At 34.9% G+C, this 18,886-nt stretch overlaps 1 protein-coding gene across 2 annotated transcripts in view; it reads right to left on the reverse strand.

The window, feature by feature from the left end:
* ANGPT1 (angiopoietin 1) overlaps window positions 1-18,886 on the reverse strand; it is a 247,508-nt gene that overhangs the window by 65,567 nt on the left and 163,055 nt on the right. Inside the window, exon 4 of one of the 2 annotated variants that reach the window (XM_519904.9) lies at window positions 6,338-6,570. In XM_519904.9, coding sequence (XP_519904.3) covers window positions 6,338-6,570 — 233 coding nt within the window. The remainder of the gene's footprint in view (window positions 1-6,337; window positions 6,571-18,886) is intronic. The other variant, XM_016959775.3, reaches the window with a different exon arrangement.

The raw sequence follows: 18,886 nt of genomic DNA on the forward strand, positions 1-18,886 counted from the left end.
ACATCCTTCATAACTGTCCTTTTTTTTTAAACCTTCCCAAAACACTGCTTACTACTGTTTTTCACGCTGTCTATATTTTTCTTTCAGTCTCTTTTTTTTAACCTGTCCCTTAAAAACCTTCAAATTTTTCTGTCTTTGATTTTTACACTGTCATTTTTTCATACAATGCACTCATAACTTTGGTATGTAAATGCTCTCAAATTGTACACAAATGTGTGCTTGTATCCTTGCATTTTGGGGTTGGGGTAAGTGGAAAGGAAAAATAGCCGTTTGCATCTGGTTTCCTGATGGATCTGTGACCCCTACATGAATAAGAGCCATTGCTTTATATGCACTTTCTATGATTTTACCTCTTGTCTCCTCTGAGGACAAATCATTGTTCTCCTTCTAGAATCCGATTTATCTGCCTGCCAGACTCTGTCCCACAGGCAACTCAGTCAAAATATCCCAAACTAAAACTCACTATTTTTTCCCTTCCAATCTATTTCATCTCCCATGTTGCTGGTTTTAAAGAATGTGATCTATGCTCCCTCAGTTGTTTAACCTAGAAATGTGCAATTGGTATTAGATTAGACTTCTAGGAAGTCATTATTTCTTGCTGATTCTAATTTTTCTATTTTTACAAATTTCTTCCACTTACTTTTCCATTTACCCCTGTTTAATATGGACCTTACTATTTCTTTCCTAGAGATCACTTTGAAATTCTGACAAAAATCATCAACTCTACCTTGTCCAATATGGTGCAGCGTGTAATGTACAGTATTCAGAACAAGACTCTGGGTTCAAATCTCAGCTTGCTCACTTGCTAGTAGTGTGATATTTAAGCATTATTCACCTCTCTGTGCTTAGCTTACCTTTCATATAGAGTTGGTAATAGAACCTATCATACAGTGTTGTTACCAGAATTAAATAAACTAATATATGCAAAGGTCTCAGAAGACTGGCTTGTGTTAAGTATTTGCTGATATTATAATAACGGTAAAAGCACCCATCTGGTCCCCTACTCCAGGCTTCTCAGCTTTACAGTATATTTTTCCTACATTGTCACTGGGGAGATTTTTGTAAAACACAAATATCACCATTATCATCATATATTGACAATGACTGCTCATTGATTTTAAAGAAAAAATGTGGCCTTTTTGGTCTCCCTCAGAGATCCTCTCTCTAAATTCATTTTAAGACTTAGGCTACAGCCCGCTCCCATGACTTCTGGAAAATATACATGCCGTTTGTACTCTCTGGTGTGTCCTTCACTTTCTTCATTTTTTAGACTTAACTATCATCTTCCCACTAGAACAAGCTTGCTTATATTTTAATCCTAGATCAATGATTTCCAGCTTTGTAACTTTGGGCAAATTCTCAAATTCTCTGTAGAGGTTATAAAATTATGCTAGGCATGGTAACTCCCTCATGTTGCTGTTGTAAGGGCTAACACGTGGAAAGCCTAAGCAAACTAGAATCATAATAAGGATTCAGTAAAATCCCCAAGAAAACTCTAGAGATGCTGGATTCTGCCCTTATCCTTCTGTTCCTGCCATGATTTTAATATTTCTCTGTGAGCTTTGCTCGGGTCCAGGCACCCTAGGCTCACTTCTAGCAAATAATTCTGAAAAATATTTGTTTACTTTTTTCTCTCCTATCAAACCCTAGGTTCCTTAAAGCCACAGAATGAAATACATCTTTTCTTCTTCCCAGTAGTCTGAGCAATATTTGGCACATTATAGAAACTTACCAAATATTTGTTAAATAAAAATGAATAAATATCATTTCCCCAGAACAGAACAGTTGCTGCAGAACTGTTTTGAATGAATGGATACATTTATGAACCACATCCTGCTATAGCAGAAATGAGCTTCGAGCTGATTTGGGCAGTGTGAGACAATCAGACGATGTAAGTTTATAATACAGTCTAAATACTTTTTTTAAAAACTTTTTCTTTTCTTTTTTCCTTCCTTCCTTTTTTTACATGCTGTTAGTAATTAAATTCCCAATTATATATTTGCCACGTGTATGTTCAACATGAGATGACATTTTAATCACCACTGTACATAGATAACCAGTGAATTTATTTTTATTTTTATTTTTATTTTTTTGAGACAGAGTCTTACTCTGTTGCCCAGGCTGGAGTGCAGTGGCATGATCTCAGCTCACTGCAACCTTTGCCTCCTGGGTTCAAGCAATTCTCCTGCCTCAGCCTCCTGAGTAGCTGGGATTACAGGCATGTGCCACCATGCCCAGCTAATTTCTGTATTTTTAGTAGAGATGGGGTTTCACCATATTGGCCAAGCTGGTCTTGAACTTCTGACCTCAAGTGATCCACCCACTTTGGCCTCCCAAAGTTCTGGGATTACAGGCATGAGCCACCGTGCCTGGCCAACTAGTGGTTTTTTAATAGTCACAGTAACAGATTATTCTCCCCTGAAAGATTCCAAACCTTGTTTGTATGCCTTATTAATGTAAATTACTTAATTCCAGCAAATATTTAATTTTGGTAATTTTGAATTGCCAAAAACATGAAGCAATCGGCTGAGCTTTGACATTGTGATAATACTGAGGGCAATATTTCTTTAGTGGATAATGTTTCTAAGAATAAATGTGGCCCAATGTTTATGGATGAAGGTTAGACAAAAATAAATGTGTTACTCAGAAGCCTTACAAAATGGATGCAATTCAGTTTGAATTGACTATTTGCCTAAGACACCATTATTGTCTATTAGGAATAAGAAGAGGAAAATTTGGTGAATTATTTCAGATAATGTGTTTATTAGTTGTCCTTCTTAAAAGTATCTCACAACATCAGATGTGTTAGTAGAAAAAGTGCTGTGAAACTAAACAAAAGCACTCTCTGAATGCAAAGATAGATTTACAGTTTCTGGATCAAACAAATGTTTGGGAAAAAAAGTACATGTCTAGCCAACACTTCCTAGGAATTCTTTATCATATAACTTTAATGTATTATAGGCATTTTAGAAGGCACTAAAATAAAGATAATTACAATTATTTTAATGTTGACTATGACTTAACACAGAAGCTATGCGTTTTATACTAACCTCTTTTAATATTTCAACATTTAAGAAATTAATTCATTTACTTGTTTATGTATGTATTTATTCTAGGCCCTCTATTTCTTTTTTAAATTTGAATTTTTTTTAATGACAAATAATAACTGTATATATTTTTGGAGTAAAACGTGATGTTTTGGTACATGTATACACTGCAGAATGATCAAGCTAATTAACATATCCATTACCTCACATACTCGTCATTTCTTTGTGGTGAGAACATTTACAATCCACTTTTTTGGCAATTTTGAACTACATAATTGACAAAAGTTGTATATATTTATGGTGTACTACATACCTACCGGGTAGATATTATGATCCCATTTTAGAGATCAGAAAATGGAGGCCAAAAAAGCTGCCTGGATGACTGTCAACATTCAAACACTCCGGGGCACTGTATTTAAACATTTTCTGCAGAGGAAGTTTTGCTTATAAAGCACATAATGAATGTACTTAACTGAATCTTGTCCATCGAAGGAGAAAGAAGAAACTAAAGTTTAATGAATCAACTGTGTCTTCAGCAATGGGATCTTCGCTTGTATATTGAGCATCTAATGTAATTCTTTCCCTATTGTGGTGAAATAGACAGAATTCTCCTGACTTTATACATGATGAGACAGCTTCCTTAAGGTTAAACTGGTTGCCAATGACAGGGGAAGCTCATTAACATTTTTTTAGTCTGGCCTTGCAGTATTATATTCAGGCTGTCTCCACAGATTAGTGGGTCAGATTGAAACCAGAAGACCTTTTAGGGTCAATTAAAATGTTTGGCTTTTTGGATGACGACACAGCTAGTGTTTTTTAAGATCTTGTAGAATACCTATATTTGAGCTTTAAAATGTACATTTTAGAATATTTGATGCGTTTATTCTGGTATGCTTATTTTGAAATATTTGCATATATATAAATTTATAAGTAAAATATTTACATATAATCCTTCAATAAATAATAAATTTATATGATATATAAATTTTGGTCATAAAACAAAGAAAGGCTTTACCCATGTGTTTTAGAATTTGAATAAAAGTTCATTTTAATAACTGATATTCAATCTAGTATTATGCTATTAGCCATTTAAAATTTTAAATTCACCATAGCCAACGACTAAGGCTCCAGTGAAAATAAAGATATGCAGACAATGAAAATCTTCATAAAAACCTTATGAGAGCCACTTTCCACTTTTGTGTCTCTTATGAGTTCTAAAAGTAACTAAATATTTAGTTAGAACGCTTAACAGTAAGATTAAAGAAAAAAGAGATTAACGAGAAGCAAATAAAATCTATGGTCATGACAGCAGAGAACCTATTGGAAAATTAGGCAATTACCTTAAATTAAGATGGCAAATCCTGTAGTTAAATCAAGATTCATTTCAGAGTTTTGTCATTAAAAATAAAAGATATCTAGAGGCCTGGAATATTTAGACAAATTCAGTTTCTATGATTATTATTACTATTTTTTGGATATACTACATCATAGAACAGACACAGTTACTTTTTTCACTTCCTGAATGGCTATTAAGGGTACCATCTATCATGGCTATCCTCATTTTTCAAAAATGTTTCTTAAATTGAACAGATGTTTGCTTCCTTGATGTTGCACCCAAAGTTCAAACCTAGCCAGAATATTTACTTTTAAAGTCACACCCTCTTCCTCTAAAAGCTTAAAGACACATTTATTAGGCAAATACTCAGAAAAGAAGTTAAATTATGATAAGTACGCAGACATATGAGCTCTGTGAGAATCACTAGGGCTTGACATCCCTAAAATCATGAAATAAAAACCACTATTCCACTCCATGTGCTTTAAGTCTTAGGATGATAAGAAAAATGTGTTTTCAATCTTTCCCAAAATGTATTCAGCTCAATATGAGAATAGATATAACTTGTATTAATACTTAATTGTTAAATACTCATGAGTTCTATTAAAATTCTCTGGCAAAATACTACCATGCTTTCCTTCCAGTGGACTCTAACTCAAGATTTTGGCAGAGTCTGACTGATTAGCAGGCTTTTCCCTTCCCAACCACATTACTGAGCACACCCAAATGGAGCTCTGGGAACTCACTGTTTAAAAAATATTACTTTACAAAGCATATTAAAGGCTTGTTTAGACTATCTAAAGGAGATATAACTCGAGGTAATGGAGTGTAATAGAGAAATATGAAATGTCTTTAAAACAAAATCACTTAATATGGAGTTATCTTCCCTATTCATAACTATAGATGAAAGCATGAAATTGAACAAATTTGTCACATAGCTCAAATCCACTTTTAAATTAAAGGAGCCTCCCCATGTGTACATTGCATATGCTCACTGAACCATTTCATGAATGGTCACATAAGCCACAGCTTAATAACAACAACTTGCAGATGTAAGTGGTATTCTCTTTCACTCATCACCATTTACAATTCCATCTTCATTCAGAGAAAGGCTGATTAGAGAAATACAGAAGATGACTTCAAGTTCCAAACTTTGAAGAGCTCTACTGAGGCTCACTAGAGGTTCTGCCTGAAGGAAACAGGTGCAAGCAGAGGCATTCATTCAATAATTGTTAGGTGGATGGATGGATAGACAGATGTATGCCTTCTAAAGAAATACAGGGTTGTAGATATTCCCAAAGGTTCAATGGCTCCAGACATTCTAGTGATATCAAAAATTTGTATCTCCACTGTCACAAAGATACCCCAGAATTAATGAACTTAAATACCCTGATTACATCTATCCTGCACAGGACTAAGCACAAGTGATCTTAATAAACATTTTTAATAACAATAATCCTGCCTCACTCATAATACTTGTTTCAAATAGTCTGTCTGTTTCTCTGCAACCCACAATTTCCTACCCCATTCCCTTTAAAAGGAAATAATAAATATTCATTTAAAAATGGAAATCCTCCTGAAACTCTCCCAGCACTATGAACTAATTTTTAACATTGGCTCATCTCTGTCCTATATATAGTTAAGTGTCTAACACCATAATACCAATTATTTATTCGCGACAGTATCACAGATTTTATCTAAGGTTAAAAGACAAAGAAGAAATTAGAAAGCTCTTTCAGAAAGACATTGCGGATTCACAAATTTAGGCTTATGAATACATTCTCTAGGTAGAAACATGAGAAAATTATCAACATAACTTCATAAATGATTCTAACCATAAAGTTCTTCTGCTATTTTTTACACAGCAATCAATGCACTGTAGAAAGCTATATTGAGTATTTACTTGATCAAAGGAAATAAAATATTAACAATACCAAAGTGAGGAAGACATTCTTACCACCTTCTTTAGTGCAAAGATTGACAAGGTTGTGGACTGTGTCCATCAGCTCCAGTTGCTGCTTCTGAAGGACACTGTTGTTGGTGGTAGCTCTGTTTAATTGCTTTTCCAGCTCCTGGATTATATATGTTTGACGAGTAACCAAGCCTTGAAGGTTCTCTTTCTCTTCCTTTAAGGTGTCCAACTCTTCCTTGTGTTTTCCTTCCATTTCTAAGATTTTATGTTCTAATAAACTACAAGGAAGTGAAAATAAAACTTAGATTTGAAAAAATGTTATACAAAAAAACCCTTATAATTCAATTGGTTCCTGAATTTATTTAAGATGAGAAATTTTACATTTCACTGTAAAAATATTTTTAAGTGAGAGACTTAAGAATATGTATTCTTCAGAATAGGAGTTACACATATAACATGTCAAATAAAAAATAAGTAAACCAGATATTGTCAGAGTAATGTTTGCTTTTAACTATGATTTAGTTTCTTGGTTTCCTTGGGTGTATCTTATATCCAAGGTAACTAACTTACACCCAAATAGCTATACTCTAAAGAAGTTATAGTATAACTTTCACTAAAGAAATGGGCCTAAGAGGAAACAGAATAGTTCAGGAAAAAAACAAACAACACATAGAAACTACTTTTTATTCACTTTGCTTCATTTATTTGGGGTTTTCAAAACGTTAACATTGACTAAATTTCACAATAGTTCTGTGGGATCAAGAATAGTATATTGACCATCTGCAAAATCAGAAATAAAGAGAAAAATATGAAATAATCAGAAACACAAAGATTTATGTACAATGACATTAAGAAAGAAAAAAATCTCTTATTTTGAAACTGTTGAAAATATTTTTAATCATTTTAAGGATATTAGAAAATGCTCAAAATATGTTAGGTGAAAAAAGAAAAAACAGCAACATACATTCTCAATCACACACACATACAAAAAGAAAACTATATTGACACAGAAACCACAGGAGCCAAAAGTGATCTATCTAAAGTCACAATGAATTCTTGTGATTTTTGATAACTGGTCCTGTATCATAACCACTAGCTTCCTTTATTTCTCAATTCAAGCTTCACGATGAGGCTTAATGACACTACAAGTTCCCACGTCGCTGTATAAATGGTAACAAAAGGAAGACTCCCTTTGGCTGATGGTATGGTCTTCTGAAAGGAGTTGGGATGCTTTGCTCAGAGTGTTGCAATCTTTAACTGAGGCTCTTCCTTCTCCCTGAGCTCTTTATAGGATATTCCCCTTGTATATTGCACATTAAAAATGATAGAGAAAGCAGAAGCATTTTTGGAGCCTACCAACTGACTGGAAATAAAAAGCATTAACATTTTATGGAGTGTCTAATATACTAGTTTTCCTCCGGGCAAAGGCTTACTCGGTTTTCTCAGTTCTGTTTTCAGAAGGTTCAACCCGTCCTTAGTTTACAAGGTGTTATTAAAATGCCACATACCAGAACGGGCACTTAATTTACCTTGGATAAATACAGCACTGAATCATTCCTTTCAAAAAGGGGACACTAGGGAGTGTTTTAGATTCAATACTTAAATTATAAAATAGAGCATGTTTGAAGAGCCAAATCTTCCAACACCAGGTACTGGGGGACAAAGTGTAACATCTGATTGTCTTTTACACAGATTAAGAAGTGTGGGTCCAAGGCTTAAATGGCATAAAAGACTGTGAGGGAATCGAGAGAAGTCCATGTGGCAGAAGCTGTGCCATCCTGGTAGATGCCAGAAACCTTGTGGATGGATCAGCATGGTAGATGGTGATGATGATGTCAATCATACTAGTCATGATACCTCTCATTTATGACATGGTTGCTATGTGTCAGGTACTGTTTTTTTGTTTTGCTTTTTGTTGTTGTTGTTGTTTGTTTGTTTTAAGACAGAGTCTTGCTCTGTTGCCCAGGCTGGAGCACAGTGGCGTGATCTTGGCTCAATCTCTACTCACTGCAAGTTCCGCCTCCTGGGTTCACGCCATTCTCCTGCCTCAGCCTCCCGAGTAGTTGGGACTACAGGCGCCTGCCACCATGCCCAGCTAATTTTTTGTATTTTTAGTAGAGATGGGGTTTTGCCGTGTTGGCCAGGATGGTCTCGATCTCCTGACCTTGTGATCTGCCCGCCTCGGCCTCCCAAAGTGCTGGGATTACAGGCATGAGCCACCGTGCCCGGCCAGTGTCAGGTACTGTTTTAAGTGGTTGTTATGAGTTCAATTATGGCCTGCCCATGCTTGCCCCCCAGCCAAAAAAAAAATATGTATATATATATATATATGTGTGTGTGTGTATATATATATGTATATATATGTATATGTGTATATATATATGTATATATATGTATATATGTATATATATGTATATGTATATATGTATATATATGTATATGTATATATGTATATATATGTGTGTGTGTGTGTGTGTGTGTGTTGAAGTCCCAACCTCCAGGAAGTCAAGAATGTGGCCTTATTTAGAAACAGATTCGTTGCAGATGTAATTAGTTAAGATGAGGTCATCCTGGAGGAGGATGAGCTTCTAATCCACTATGATTGGTGTCCTTATAAAAAGGGAAAATGTTGAGAGACAGATCAGATGTGCACACAGGGAAAAGGTTGTGTAAAGATTGGAGCACTGCTGCCTCAAGCCAAGGAACTACTGGCAGGTAGGAGAGAGGCCTGGAACCAAGTCTTCCCTAGGGCCTTCGGAGAGAGCCTAGCCCTGCAGGCACCTTGATCCTTGATCTGGGACTTTCAGCTTCCAGAATATTCAGAGAATACATTTCCATTGTTTAGAAGAAGAGGAAGAGGAAAAAGAAGTGTGGCCAGAACTACTCCTGGGCATTCCAAATCTTTGCCAACAAACTTGTACTCGAAGAATATGGCAGGAAAGCTGCCTGTGAAGTCAAGCCTGAAAAATACCTGAGGCTTCTAAGACTCTACTAATTTATAATACCTTTAGTAGTGTGCACACATTCACATAAGAAAGTTTCTCATTGAGACCCATTAGCAGAAACTGTGTGACTTCTGCAGTAGAAGTCCCATTTCTGTTTTGAATTGCTTTCATTCTACCAATACCAAGAGAGAAAGGAGCCCTGCCCTGCACCAATCATAAAGTAAACCCAATATAGATAGAGCTTGGGTACAGTAATATAGGGGAAACTGTGATGATCACTTATTTTTTAAAAATTCTTTTGGAAATGAAAAACTTAGGCAAGGTAAGCAGTGTAAGATGAAAACAACATCTGTAAGGGGTAGGTATGATTCATCTTCTTTTACCATGTTATTTTTCTTTGCCAGTAACTTTTTGTTGGAGAAGTTCGTGGTAAAACACAAACAAAAACAAAAAAATTCTCCATTATCTTTATTGGTTAAAAGTTTCATCCCACCTACTGGGGTAGGCGTCAAAGCAGATCTTCTCTGTGCCCATTAATTTTTGGCCTTTAGATCTGAGAATTAACCACGACCAGTGTCTTAGCTTATTCTCTGTTTACTTTTTATTTACTTTTCTTGCTAGTCCTGGGGTAATGATCAGAGGCAAGATGCCCATAATTTAGAGTTGTTAACTTATAAGAAAATTGCCTTTTAAATTCATAGGCATTATAGTCTACTAGTGAGAAAACTTAGCATTACCTATTAAACTGGCAAGCATGTAGATATCAAAATTTGAACGTTATAGTCATATAATACTGGATAAAAATTCTGAATTACCATTTTGTACTTGAAATAAGATGGGCACTGGCCTTTCAGTTTTCCTAATCAGTAGGTAACATTCTGGTTTGGAAAATATCATGCTATAGTTATAATTTGTATTTATTAGTTGCTAAGTGCCAATAATTCTGTAAAATATAAAATGACACTATTCTTACTCTAGGGTTTATTTTTAGAGAATAAAAACCTCAAATGAAAATGCAGAAGCTAAAAGAAACTTCTGTTTCAGACATAATACATTTTTTTAAAATTTTTGCATCAGTATTTTTCTGTTTATTTTTGATGTATTCCTTGTTCAAGCGGACATATGCGCAGAGATAGCTGCTATCTGAGATGTCAGTAAAGAAGGTGGGCTTGTTTGATTTGTTTTGTTTTTCAGGATAACTTGGAAAGAGCTGAGAATGGAAAGTAGATCAAAGAAGTCCTGGTACTAAAGGAAACAATTCTGGACACTGGCTTGTGGAAAAGATCTGCTTTTCTGAGTAAAAGGAATACATAATATGTATAATATATAATATAACGCACATTAGCACGTTAGACAGAACATTAATTTTCATAATTCATCAGACAACCTTTTATGCTCCCTTACTAGCAGGTATCAAAAGATACCCATATAGTTTGTCATCTTAGAATAGACAGTGCATGTAATGTGAAAAAGAGACTGTCCATGGAACTAAGAAGCCTACTCTACAGCACAGACATTCCACAGGATTTGGAAACCCAAGTAATATGCATAACAACTACAAGCAAATTGGAAACATGTTACATTGTTTCTCTAATGGCAAGTCTTACCAGTTAATTATCTCTTCTCATCATTTTCTCATCACATTTCTTCACTTGGAGCGCCCTTAATAACATTTGTACTTCAGTAATTATCTACCAACTTTATTTATTAGGGACATTTTTCATATTAATGACAACTTTTTAGACTTCTTCAGGCAAGACTGATCTCTTCTTGACCCTTCCATTTCTTTTGACTACACTCATCCCCTTTTTTCATCTTCTCTTCATATTTGGCTTCCAAAAGACTGCTCTCTTCTCTTTGATTCCTCCCATTTATTGGCTAGTATCTACTTTGGAAGTCAGCCCTTCCTTGTCATTACTTCCAAAATGGTTTCAATGCAAACCTCACTTGCCAGAAAACTCTATATACCATCTCTACTTATTATCTTATTCTTGTAACACACCATTATAGTTACATAGCAATTTGAAACCTTTATCTCCTTTGATTCTTAAAGCAATATAGTAACATAGAATGAGCAGATGTTACAGACCCTCATGGATAGGTAAGAATCAAATGTTTTCTTCAAAATCATGCAGATATTAAGTGTCAGAACCAGGAATAAAAAGCCATGTCTTCTAAGTTGTTAGACTGGAAGTCTACTCAAGACATCCCACTGCTGTGTCAATGAACATCCTATAGTCTCATCTCTTTGACTTAACACACTATAATCTCTTCCTATTCCTTTTATTCATCATGTTATACCAGGAACCAAGGCACTGCCTTCACATATCCTTAATATTTGCTGCTCTCCATTTAGTTGTTCTGGGAGCTTATCCTTCACAATATTTGAACCTGTTTATCTTTCCCACGTATAAAAACAGAATTACTTTGTCAAGTCGATTTTTAACATCTGGACTAGAATTTTCTTAAATACTACCCTGTCTTAATACCTCTTCCATTAAATTTATGTGTTAATTTTAATTATATTGTTAATATACTGCTCATATTTCATTTTGTCCCTGAAGCCTTTCATTGATTCTTTACTATTTTCGTTATCCAGGTCCGTTGAGAGTGGCCACCTCAGCTAGCATGGGGATCTTTATATAGAGAGGTTGATCTGAAGGACAACATTGCAGCCCCAGTGTCCTAAAGTTAGGTAGTCAAAGTAGTCAGATTTTCCCTGATGACAGTCTCAGCTACATGTTTAGCTTAGGTTTGCATTTTAAACACAAAACCTGGATGGTTACTGAACACCAGTGCACTGTTTCCTAGAGCATATTCAGTATGTTCTTTGAAGCAAAATAAGAGTTTCATTGTTAAGATTTAGGGAAGCCTATATTAAACAAACAGTTTTTATTAAGATGCTTCTTTTAGGATTAGGGTTCCATGGAACAACACTTTATGAAACCATGCACCTAAATCTATACAAATTGAGCTAGAAATCCAAGGAGAGAGTTTCTCACAGGAGTCTTAGGACTTCCTGTTTCCCGTCTTTCTGGAAACACTTTGAGAAGAGACATGCATAGAATTCTGGCACTTAGCTTCTATTTGAGGCAGAGGTGCACTTTAATGAATAAAATAAACAAAATAATCTGTGCCTCGAACTTTAGTAAAAGGTTCTAAATGAGTGTACAGCAAGTCCTATTTGAAGTTTCTGGTAGACTTCTCCATACCCCTGTTTTACACTGCCTTCTCCAACATCTTATTGGAAATATTTCAAATCATTGAACATATCTTGAAGCTTTCACAGAAAAGGATATCCCTTTCAAATTGTTTCCCACAATAGAGTTCTTAACGTAGCAGCCAATGAATTCACAGTGGTGACAGTTGCCTAAGCTCTATGAGTATAAATATAGCCCTTCAAACAAGGAGGAAGATGTTGAAAATATAGAAACCTCATTTTTATCTGTCTGAATCTATTTACAGATGTTCCAATATTTTCCACTATTTTCAACATGTATGGTGTCAACATGTGTTGCAAATATGGGTTTGTAAAGAGTGATTTTTCTCCCCATTTAAATACACACAGATTTAGTTCAGGTTAAATTTATACTTTACGTGTCTAATTGGAATGCAATAAATTTCCTCTCAAAGTCTGAAATCATATTTGTTTGGAAATTCAAATTTGGAGTAGAAGCATAGATACTATAAGTAAATATTAGCAAATAAATGTAAAGTTTGGGGTAAAGAAGAATAAGCTAAATGTATTATAAAAAACAGCAACTAAGAAAAAAAGATCGATACATTTCGTAACACAGAGATGTAATGTTTCTATTAAAAAATAAGTTGGACAATAAATAATAAACTAGAGAAAATTTTGTAACATATATTACAAAGTTTTAATATCCATTAAAGAGCTCATATGAGTTAATTTAAAAAAGGATGAACAATATAATAGAAAAAATGTTAAACATACATAAATAGGCTAGTATGTAGTCACAGAAAAAGAAATCTAGTCACAGAAGAAATGCAAATGGTTAATACACACAAAAACATGCACAACTTAACTTCTCAAGAAGCCGAGATTAATTAGATGGCTAGCAAAGTTTTGGGAAATTTGAAAGCCCAGGTACTCTTAGGGAGAAGGTAAAATGTGAAGATAACTTGTGAATATCTATAAAAAATTTAAATTATCACATCACTAATTATAGTTTTGATAAATTATATATCTATTAACATAAATAATACTTATAATAGGTTATAAATTATAGTGCATCTATAAAAACAGATTGCTACTCATTCTTGAAAATGAATGAGGTATATCTGTTTATGGTTATATGTGTAATATATGTATGAAAAATTATTATGAAATAAATAGTAGAAAAAACCCCAATGATAAAATAATCTACACATATATGCCCATATCATATAAACAAGTACTTGTGCATGTGTGCAATTACATATGAGTTACATCTGTGTAAACACACACATAAATATGCACACTCTATATATACACGTTAGTATGTTTAGAGAAAACATCTGGAAGAGTAAGCACTGAATTTAATCTCTTAATGATGATTCTCTGCTAGCAGGTGGTATGGTGTAGGGGTGTGGAATTAGGGGAAATTTGACTTACAACTGTATATGCATGTATATAATTTAATATACATGTATATACAACGAGTTTGTCTTACTTGTTTTTATTTATCATAGAAATGGAGGAAACAGTCATAGGTCTAGAATGGCCTGTGCAAATGCTATCCAGAAATTTTAAAGGTGGGCTGAATTAGTGAACCTCAGAGTATACAATAGTAACATTGAGTGCCATGCAATGGGCTTTTGACAATGCAGAATAGTGGTGTAAACACGATCTCTATTTTATTCATGTTAAAAATGATAAATGGATTTACAGTATTTAATGTAAACAATATGATTTGTTTTTTCCACTATAAGTATTTTTATTAGTTGTGTGTGTGTGTGAGTCTTTGTGTGTGTGTGAGTCTCTGTGTGTCATATGGATAAATGGCATTTGTTGGGTTAGAGCTATTGGGACATTTCCCAGTTCCTTATTCATTTAACATTCAAAATGCATTTAATACTAAATATGCTTATGTGTAGAAAATTGTGCCCGGGAGCAGGAAGACAATGAAAATAAAACACATTCTCTGTGTCCTAGAAGGTCACAGCCTAATAGTATGGATATAGATAAACATGCACACACAGAAACATACATATATTATAATGTGATCAGATAAGTGAAATTATGGGGAGGAAACAGGTACAGGGCTATCACATAGGTCATAATGAGCAAATCTATCTGGTAGAGCCAGAGACGGACTGTTAGAGAAGCTGACACATGCAATGACTTTCCAACGATGAATAGAAATTTGTGAGTTGAATAAGGAATGTCAGGCAAACATCAAATATGTCTGAAATAACATCATGTGTTCAGTGTCATACTAACAACTAACATGATTAAACACTGCTGCTCATGTCAGGCACTGTTCTCAGTGATTTACACACATTAACTCAATCTTCATCTTAACTTCATACAGTACAATTATTGTCATTGTTATGTTACAAATTAGGAAACCAAAACACATAGAATCTATGTAAGTTGCACAAAGTCACACAAATAATATGTGACTTAGTCGATTATCCCAGGAATCAAGGAAAAGTGAAACCAGGCAGTCTGGCCTCAGAGCTCATGCTCTTAACTATTAGCGTGTATCCTCTAAAAAATAAGATTATTGGAAGTAACTCTGCAAAAGTAAGATTATAGTGATCATGGACTGTATTGTGTGCTAAAGAACTTGAACTTCCTTCTGTCAGTTATAGAGAATCGTCATTTGGTTGAGAGGGAATTAATAGAGGAAAATAGTCTGACTTGCATTTTAGAAAGAAGACTTTGGCACAGCTTCTGGATAAGGACTGGAGTGGCACATAGCTTAAACCCAGAGGTCACTGCAGTGGCCTAGACAAAAATTCATGGCAGCTTGACCTAAGACATAGTCAGTGGGAATGGAAAGGATGGGATGGATTAGAAAAATATTTAGAAGATGGAATTGATAGCATCAACAGTGACTGGTGAGTTGTGGGGGATTAGGGAAAGAGAAGAATTAAGATGAGCCTTAGATTTCCAATTTGATCAGAATTGTATTTCATGCCAAGATACTACGGTTATTATAATTTAAAAAAAGGGAAATGCTATATGCTATTAAATATTATTTTAAAAATTAACAGAGAAAAAAGGTAACATTCTAGTATGTAGGTGTTCTATTTACAAGAAAAAGACTAGAATAATATAAATTCAAAAAGTCACCTTTTTTATCCTTGTTATAAACAACTAATATAATTCAGCCTAGTTTAATGTTAGAAGTTAGCAAGTTACTTTAGCATTTTGTAAATAATTTATCAAATGAAAGATAGCTTTAATTTAAAAAGACTATGATTTCATTTTTCATTTCTTTAGGCATATTAAGCATTAAATATCAATACTGTATTTTATTACAATAATTAGTAAGGCATAATTTGGTATCTTGAAGTTGCACATGTTTCAATCACTTAAAATTAATTAACTTAATAACTTCCCATAACTCCAGCTAGAAGATAGACGAGCATGTCAAATAAGTTCAGTGAATTCCCAAGGTAAAATAAATAGTTTATATCTTCTGCTCTAATATTAGAAGGACTAAATAATGACCTATATAGTGACAGGCCAAAAACAACTGGTCTACCCCTTTCTTCAAATGAATATTTGTTTGTTTTAAGAGAATAACTTGACAACTACATCAATTATACTTGAGGCCTCATCACATTGCAAAAATATTTTTATAATAATTAAGGCAGAGAATCACCATGAACTTGAACTCTAATTTTGCCATATCCTTAGCTGTTTGGTCATAAGCAACTTACTTGATTTCTGTGAGCCTCAGGGCTTTTTTAAAGTGTAAAATAGAAATAATAATACATACTTTGCAGGATTGGTTGGAGGATTGGAAATAGTAAGTTAAAGCACCTGGCACAGATGTTTACCTTGTACTAGTAGCTAGGCGGCAGCTAGTATTGCTCAAACTATGTAGGAATGGCCATCACATGTCTCGTTTCAGTTCACTCTGAACGGTCTTACTGAAGACTTCCTTAATCTTCACTCTGCATACTCAGCACAATCAAGAAAGCCCATGTGCTCCGTCTTTGTATACATGGGGTTTTGATTTCCCTTCCTGTATACCCTGGTGAGACAGAAGGGCTCCTTCTGGAATATTCTTTAGCCTGGCTTTGCTTCCGCCTTGCAAAAAGTTGGGGTTAAGTCAGAGATGGGCGGGTGCTGGGAAAACTGGCCAGTTGACCAAACCTTTCGACTAACAGACCCAGTCACATATTTGGTTCAACTGAAGGAAACTGCATTAGGACATCATTTCCTGTACACCTCTATTCCACTGTTTTAGAAAGCAGTAGGAAACATACTGGAGGAAACTAGTGAAAGTTTACATTTTGTGTCCTACTTTGTGTTCATCTCACTCCCTTTGTGGGCAAGGTAAAATATTAATGTTTCCCATTTACTTAGGTTCTTGGTTGTGTAATTCCAGTTATATGGTTGAGTTACAGATTCCTTACTCCCAAGTGTTGTTTCTTTGAGGTAAGAAACAAAACCAGGTTTTAAGTTTCGGGTAGCATCCAACAAAAGAAAAACATATTGCCTAAAGAGAGCAAACTGGAAGCTTTTTAGAGTGACTCCCTCTGGACTGTTAGGAAAACAAACAGCAGAGCAAACGTTGCTAATCCTGTTTCTGCTTTGTGCTTCTGGCCATGTAGGGGATAGAGAAGTGAATCTAATGAGGCCAAAAATCCATTTCCAATCCTACAAGTGATGCATTTAATTTGTCAGGATGTAAATCAGCAGGACCTCTCAGCATGTTTGTGTAGTATAATCCTAACCATAAAATATTCCTCCTCATTTTGCCAAAGCAGTGGTGGACCTTCCTAAGGACCAGCTCACTGACTTGGCGGCTGAAGCCCCATCTTACTCAAAGCTGGTAAGTCCCACACCCAGACACAACCCCTGACATTCCTTGGGGAGGAAACAAAGCTTAATTTAGATAATCCCCCCTGCAAAGTGTATTAGCTGATCCAAACCAGACCTGACCAACTAAAGGCATGTTGTTGCTGCATTTCAGAGATGCCTTAATGTAGAAATAGCTTCTTGTTGCATTTGGAGGATTAAGATTCATATAAGGAATAACCAGTGGTAATCGATAAACTATTTTTTAAAAAACATAAACAGCTTCATGCTTGACTTTGAACCTCTCTCCACTTAAACAGGAGGAGCACATTTCTTTGTTGCAATATAAATTGCCTGGCAGAGCTCCCCTAATTCCATTGCACATATGAAAATAAACAATAACAATAAACAGAATAGGGAAAGTATGCTACGTATCACAAATGGGTATTTTTTATTTGTATAAAGAAAAACACTTCTCTTTTTTTTAAGTTGTTTATGGAAGACTATGTTTAATCTAAGAACAGATGTTCTGCCAATACTCCATCACACACATTAGGCCCTTAGACAAGAAGACAGACAGATAACTATAGAGATACAGCAATACCAGGAGGCATAGAAATTGATAGAAAAATACCCCAGAACCACATGTGAGATAATGCCATATTTGAGGGGTCCACTGTCAAAAAAGAAAGAGATGTGGAATGGAAGTGTAAGATGCATGCAAGTTTTTGTCTGTGTGAGCACAGAAATGAATTTCCAATTAAAACCCAAATCTCTGAATTTGTAGTGAAATACCTATATTACTAGAAAAGGACATTGCTATAATCCTGAAAAACTTAACATTAGCAATAAATGATGTGATTTACACAAGTAAGAAAACCTGAGTTTTCTGTTGAAATTAGAATTTAATGAGGGGGGAAAGTTCATCAGCAGAAGGCACAAATATGTTTGGGATCAGAAGTCAGATTCCTTTGAGATACTGAAGTGCATGGAAGCCCCTTCTACCTGACCCAGAGTGGAGCTCTTTTGAGAGCTTGCACCCTAACTCACTTTTACTGATAGAGCAGAGAGAACAACTTTAAAGCAGTTTGCCTTTAAAATATAATATTTCATAGTGAGAATTCTATAGTAGGAAATGATACCAGATGCTGCATAAAAATCATAATGGGAAGACAAGAAAATCTGAAATGATCCAGAATTAAGGTAGAAAGGATACATTTTTAAGAAATAAAGAGAAAGAAAGAAAGAAAGAGAAAGAAAGAAAGAAAGAAAGAAAGAAAGAAAGAAAGAAAAAGAAAAAGAAAGAAAGAAAGAAAAGAAAGAAAGAAAGGAGGGAGGGAGGGAGGGAAGGAGGGAAGGAAGGAAGGAAGGAAGGAAGGAAGGAAGGAAGGAAGGAAGGAAGGAAGGAAGGAAGGATAAATATGAGAAGGAGGGAAGAAAAGAGAAAGAGACAGAGTACCTGAGTACAAGTGGTGCATAAGGATGGCATTTGTTTTGCAGTTAGGGAGGAGACTTTTCAGGCCTCCCAGTTTATGTTATGGTATCATGACGGCTCAAGGGTCAGATACAGACAAAGATATAATATGCAGATCAGTAGGGAAAAACTAAAGAATGTAAATTCATGCTGGCAACTCTTTCAGAAATAAATCAGGTGGTAACATAACTACT

This window comes from Pan troglodytes, chromosome 7 (assembly GCF_028858775.2).
Source record: "Pan troglodytes isolate AG18354 chromosome 7, NHGRI_mPanTro3-v2.0_pri, whole genome shotgun sequence".
Classification (NCBI taxonomy): Eukaryota; Metazoa; Chordata; class Mammalia; order Primates; family Hominidae; genus Pan; species Pan troglodytes.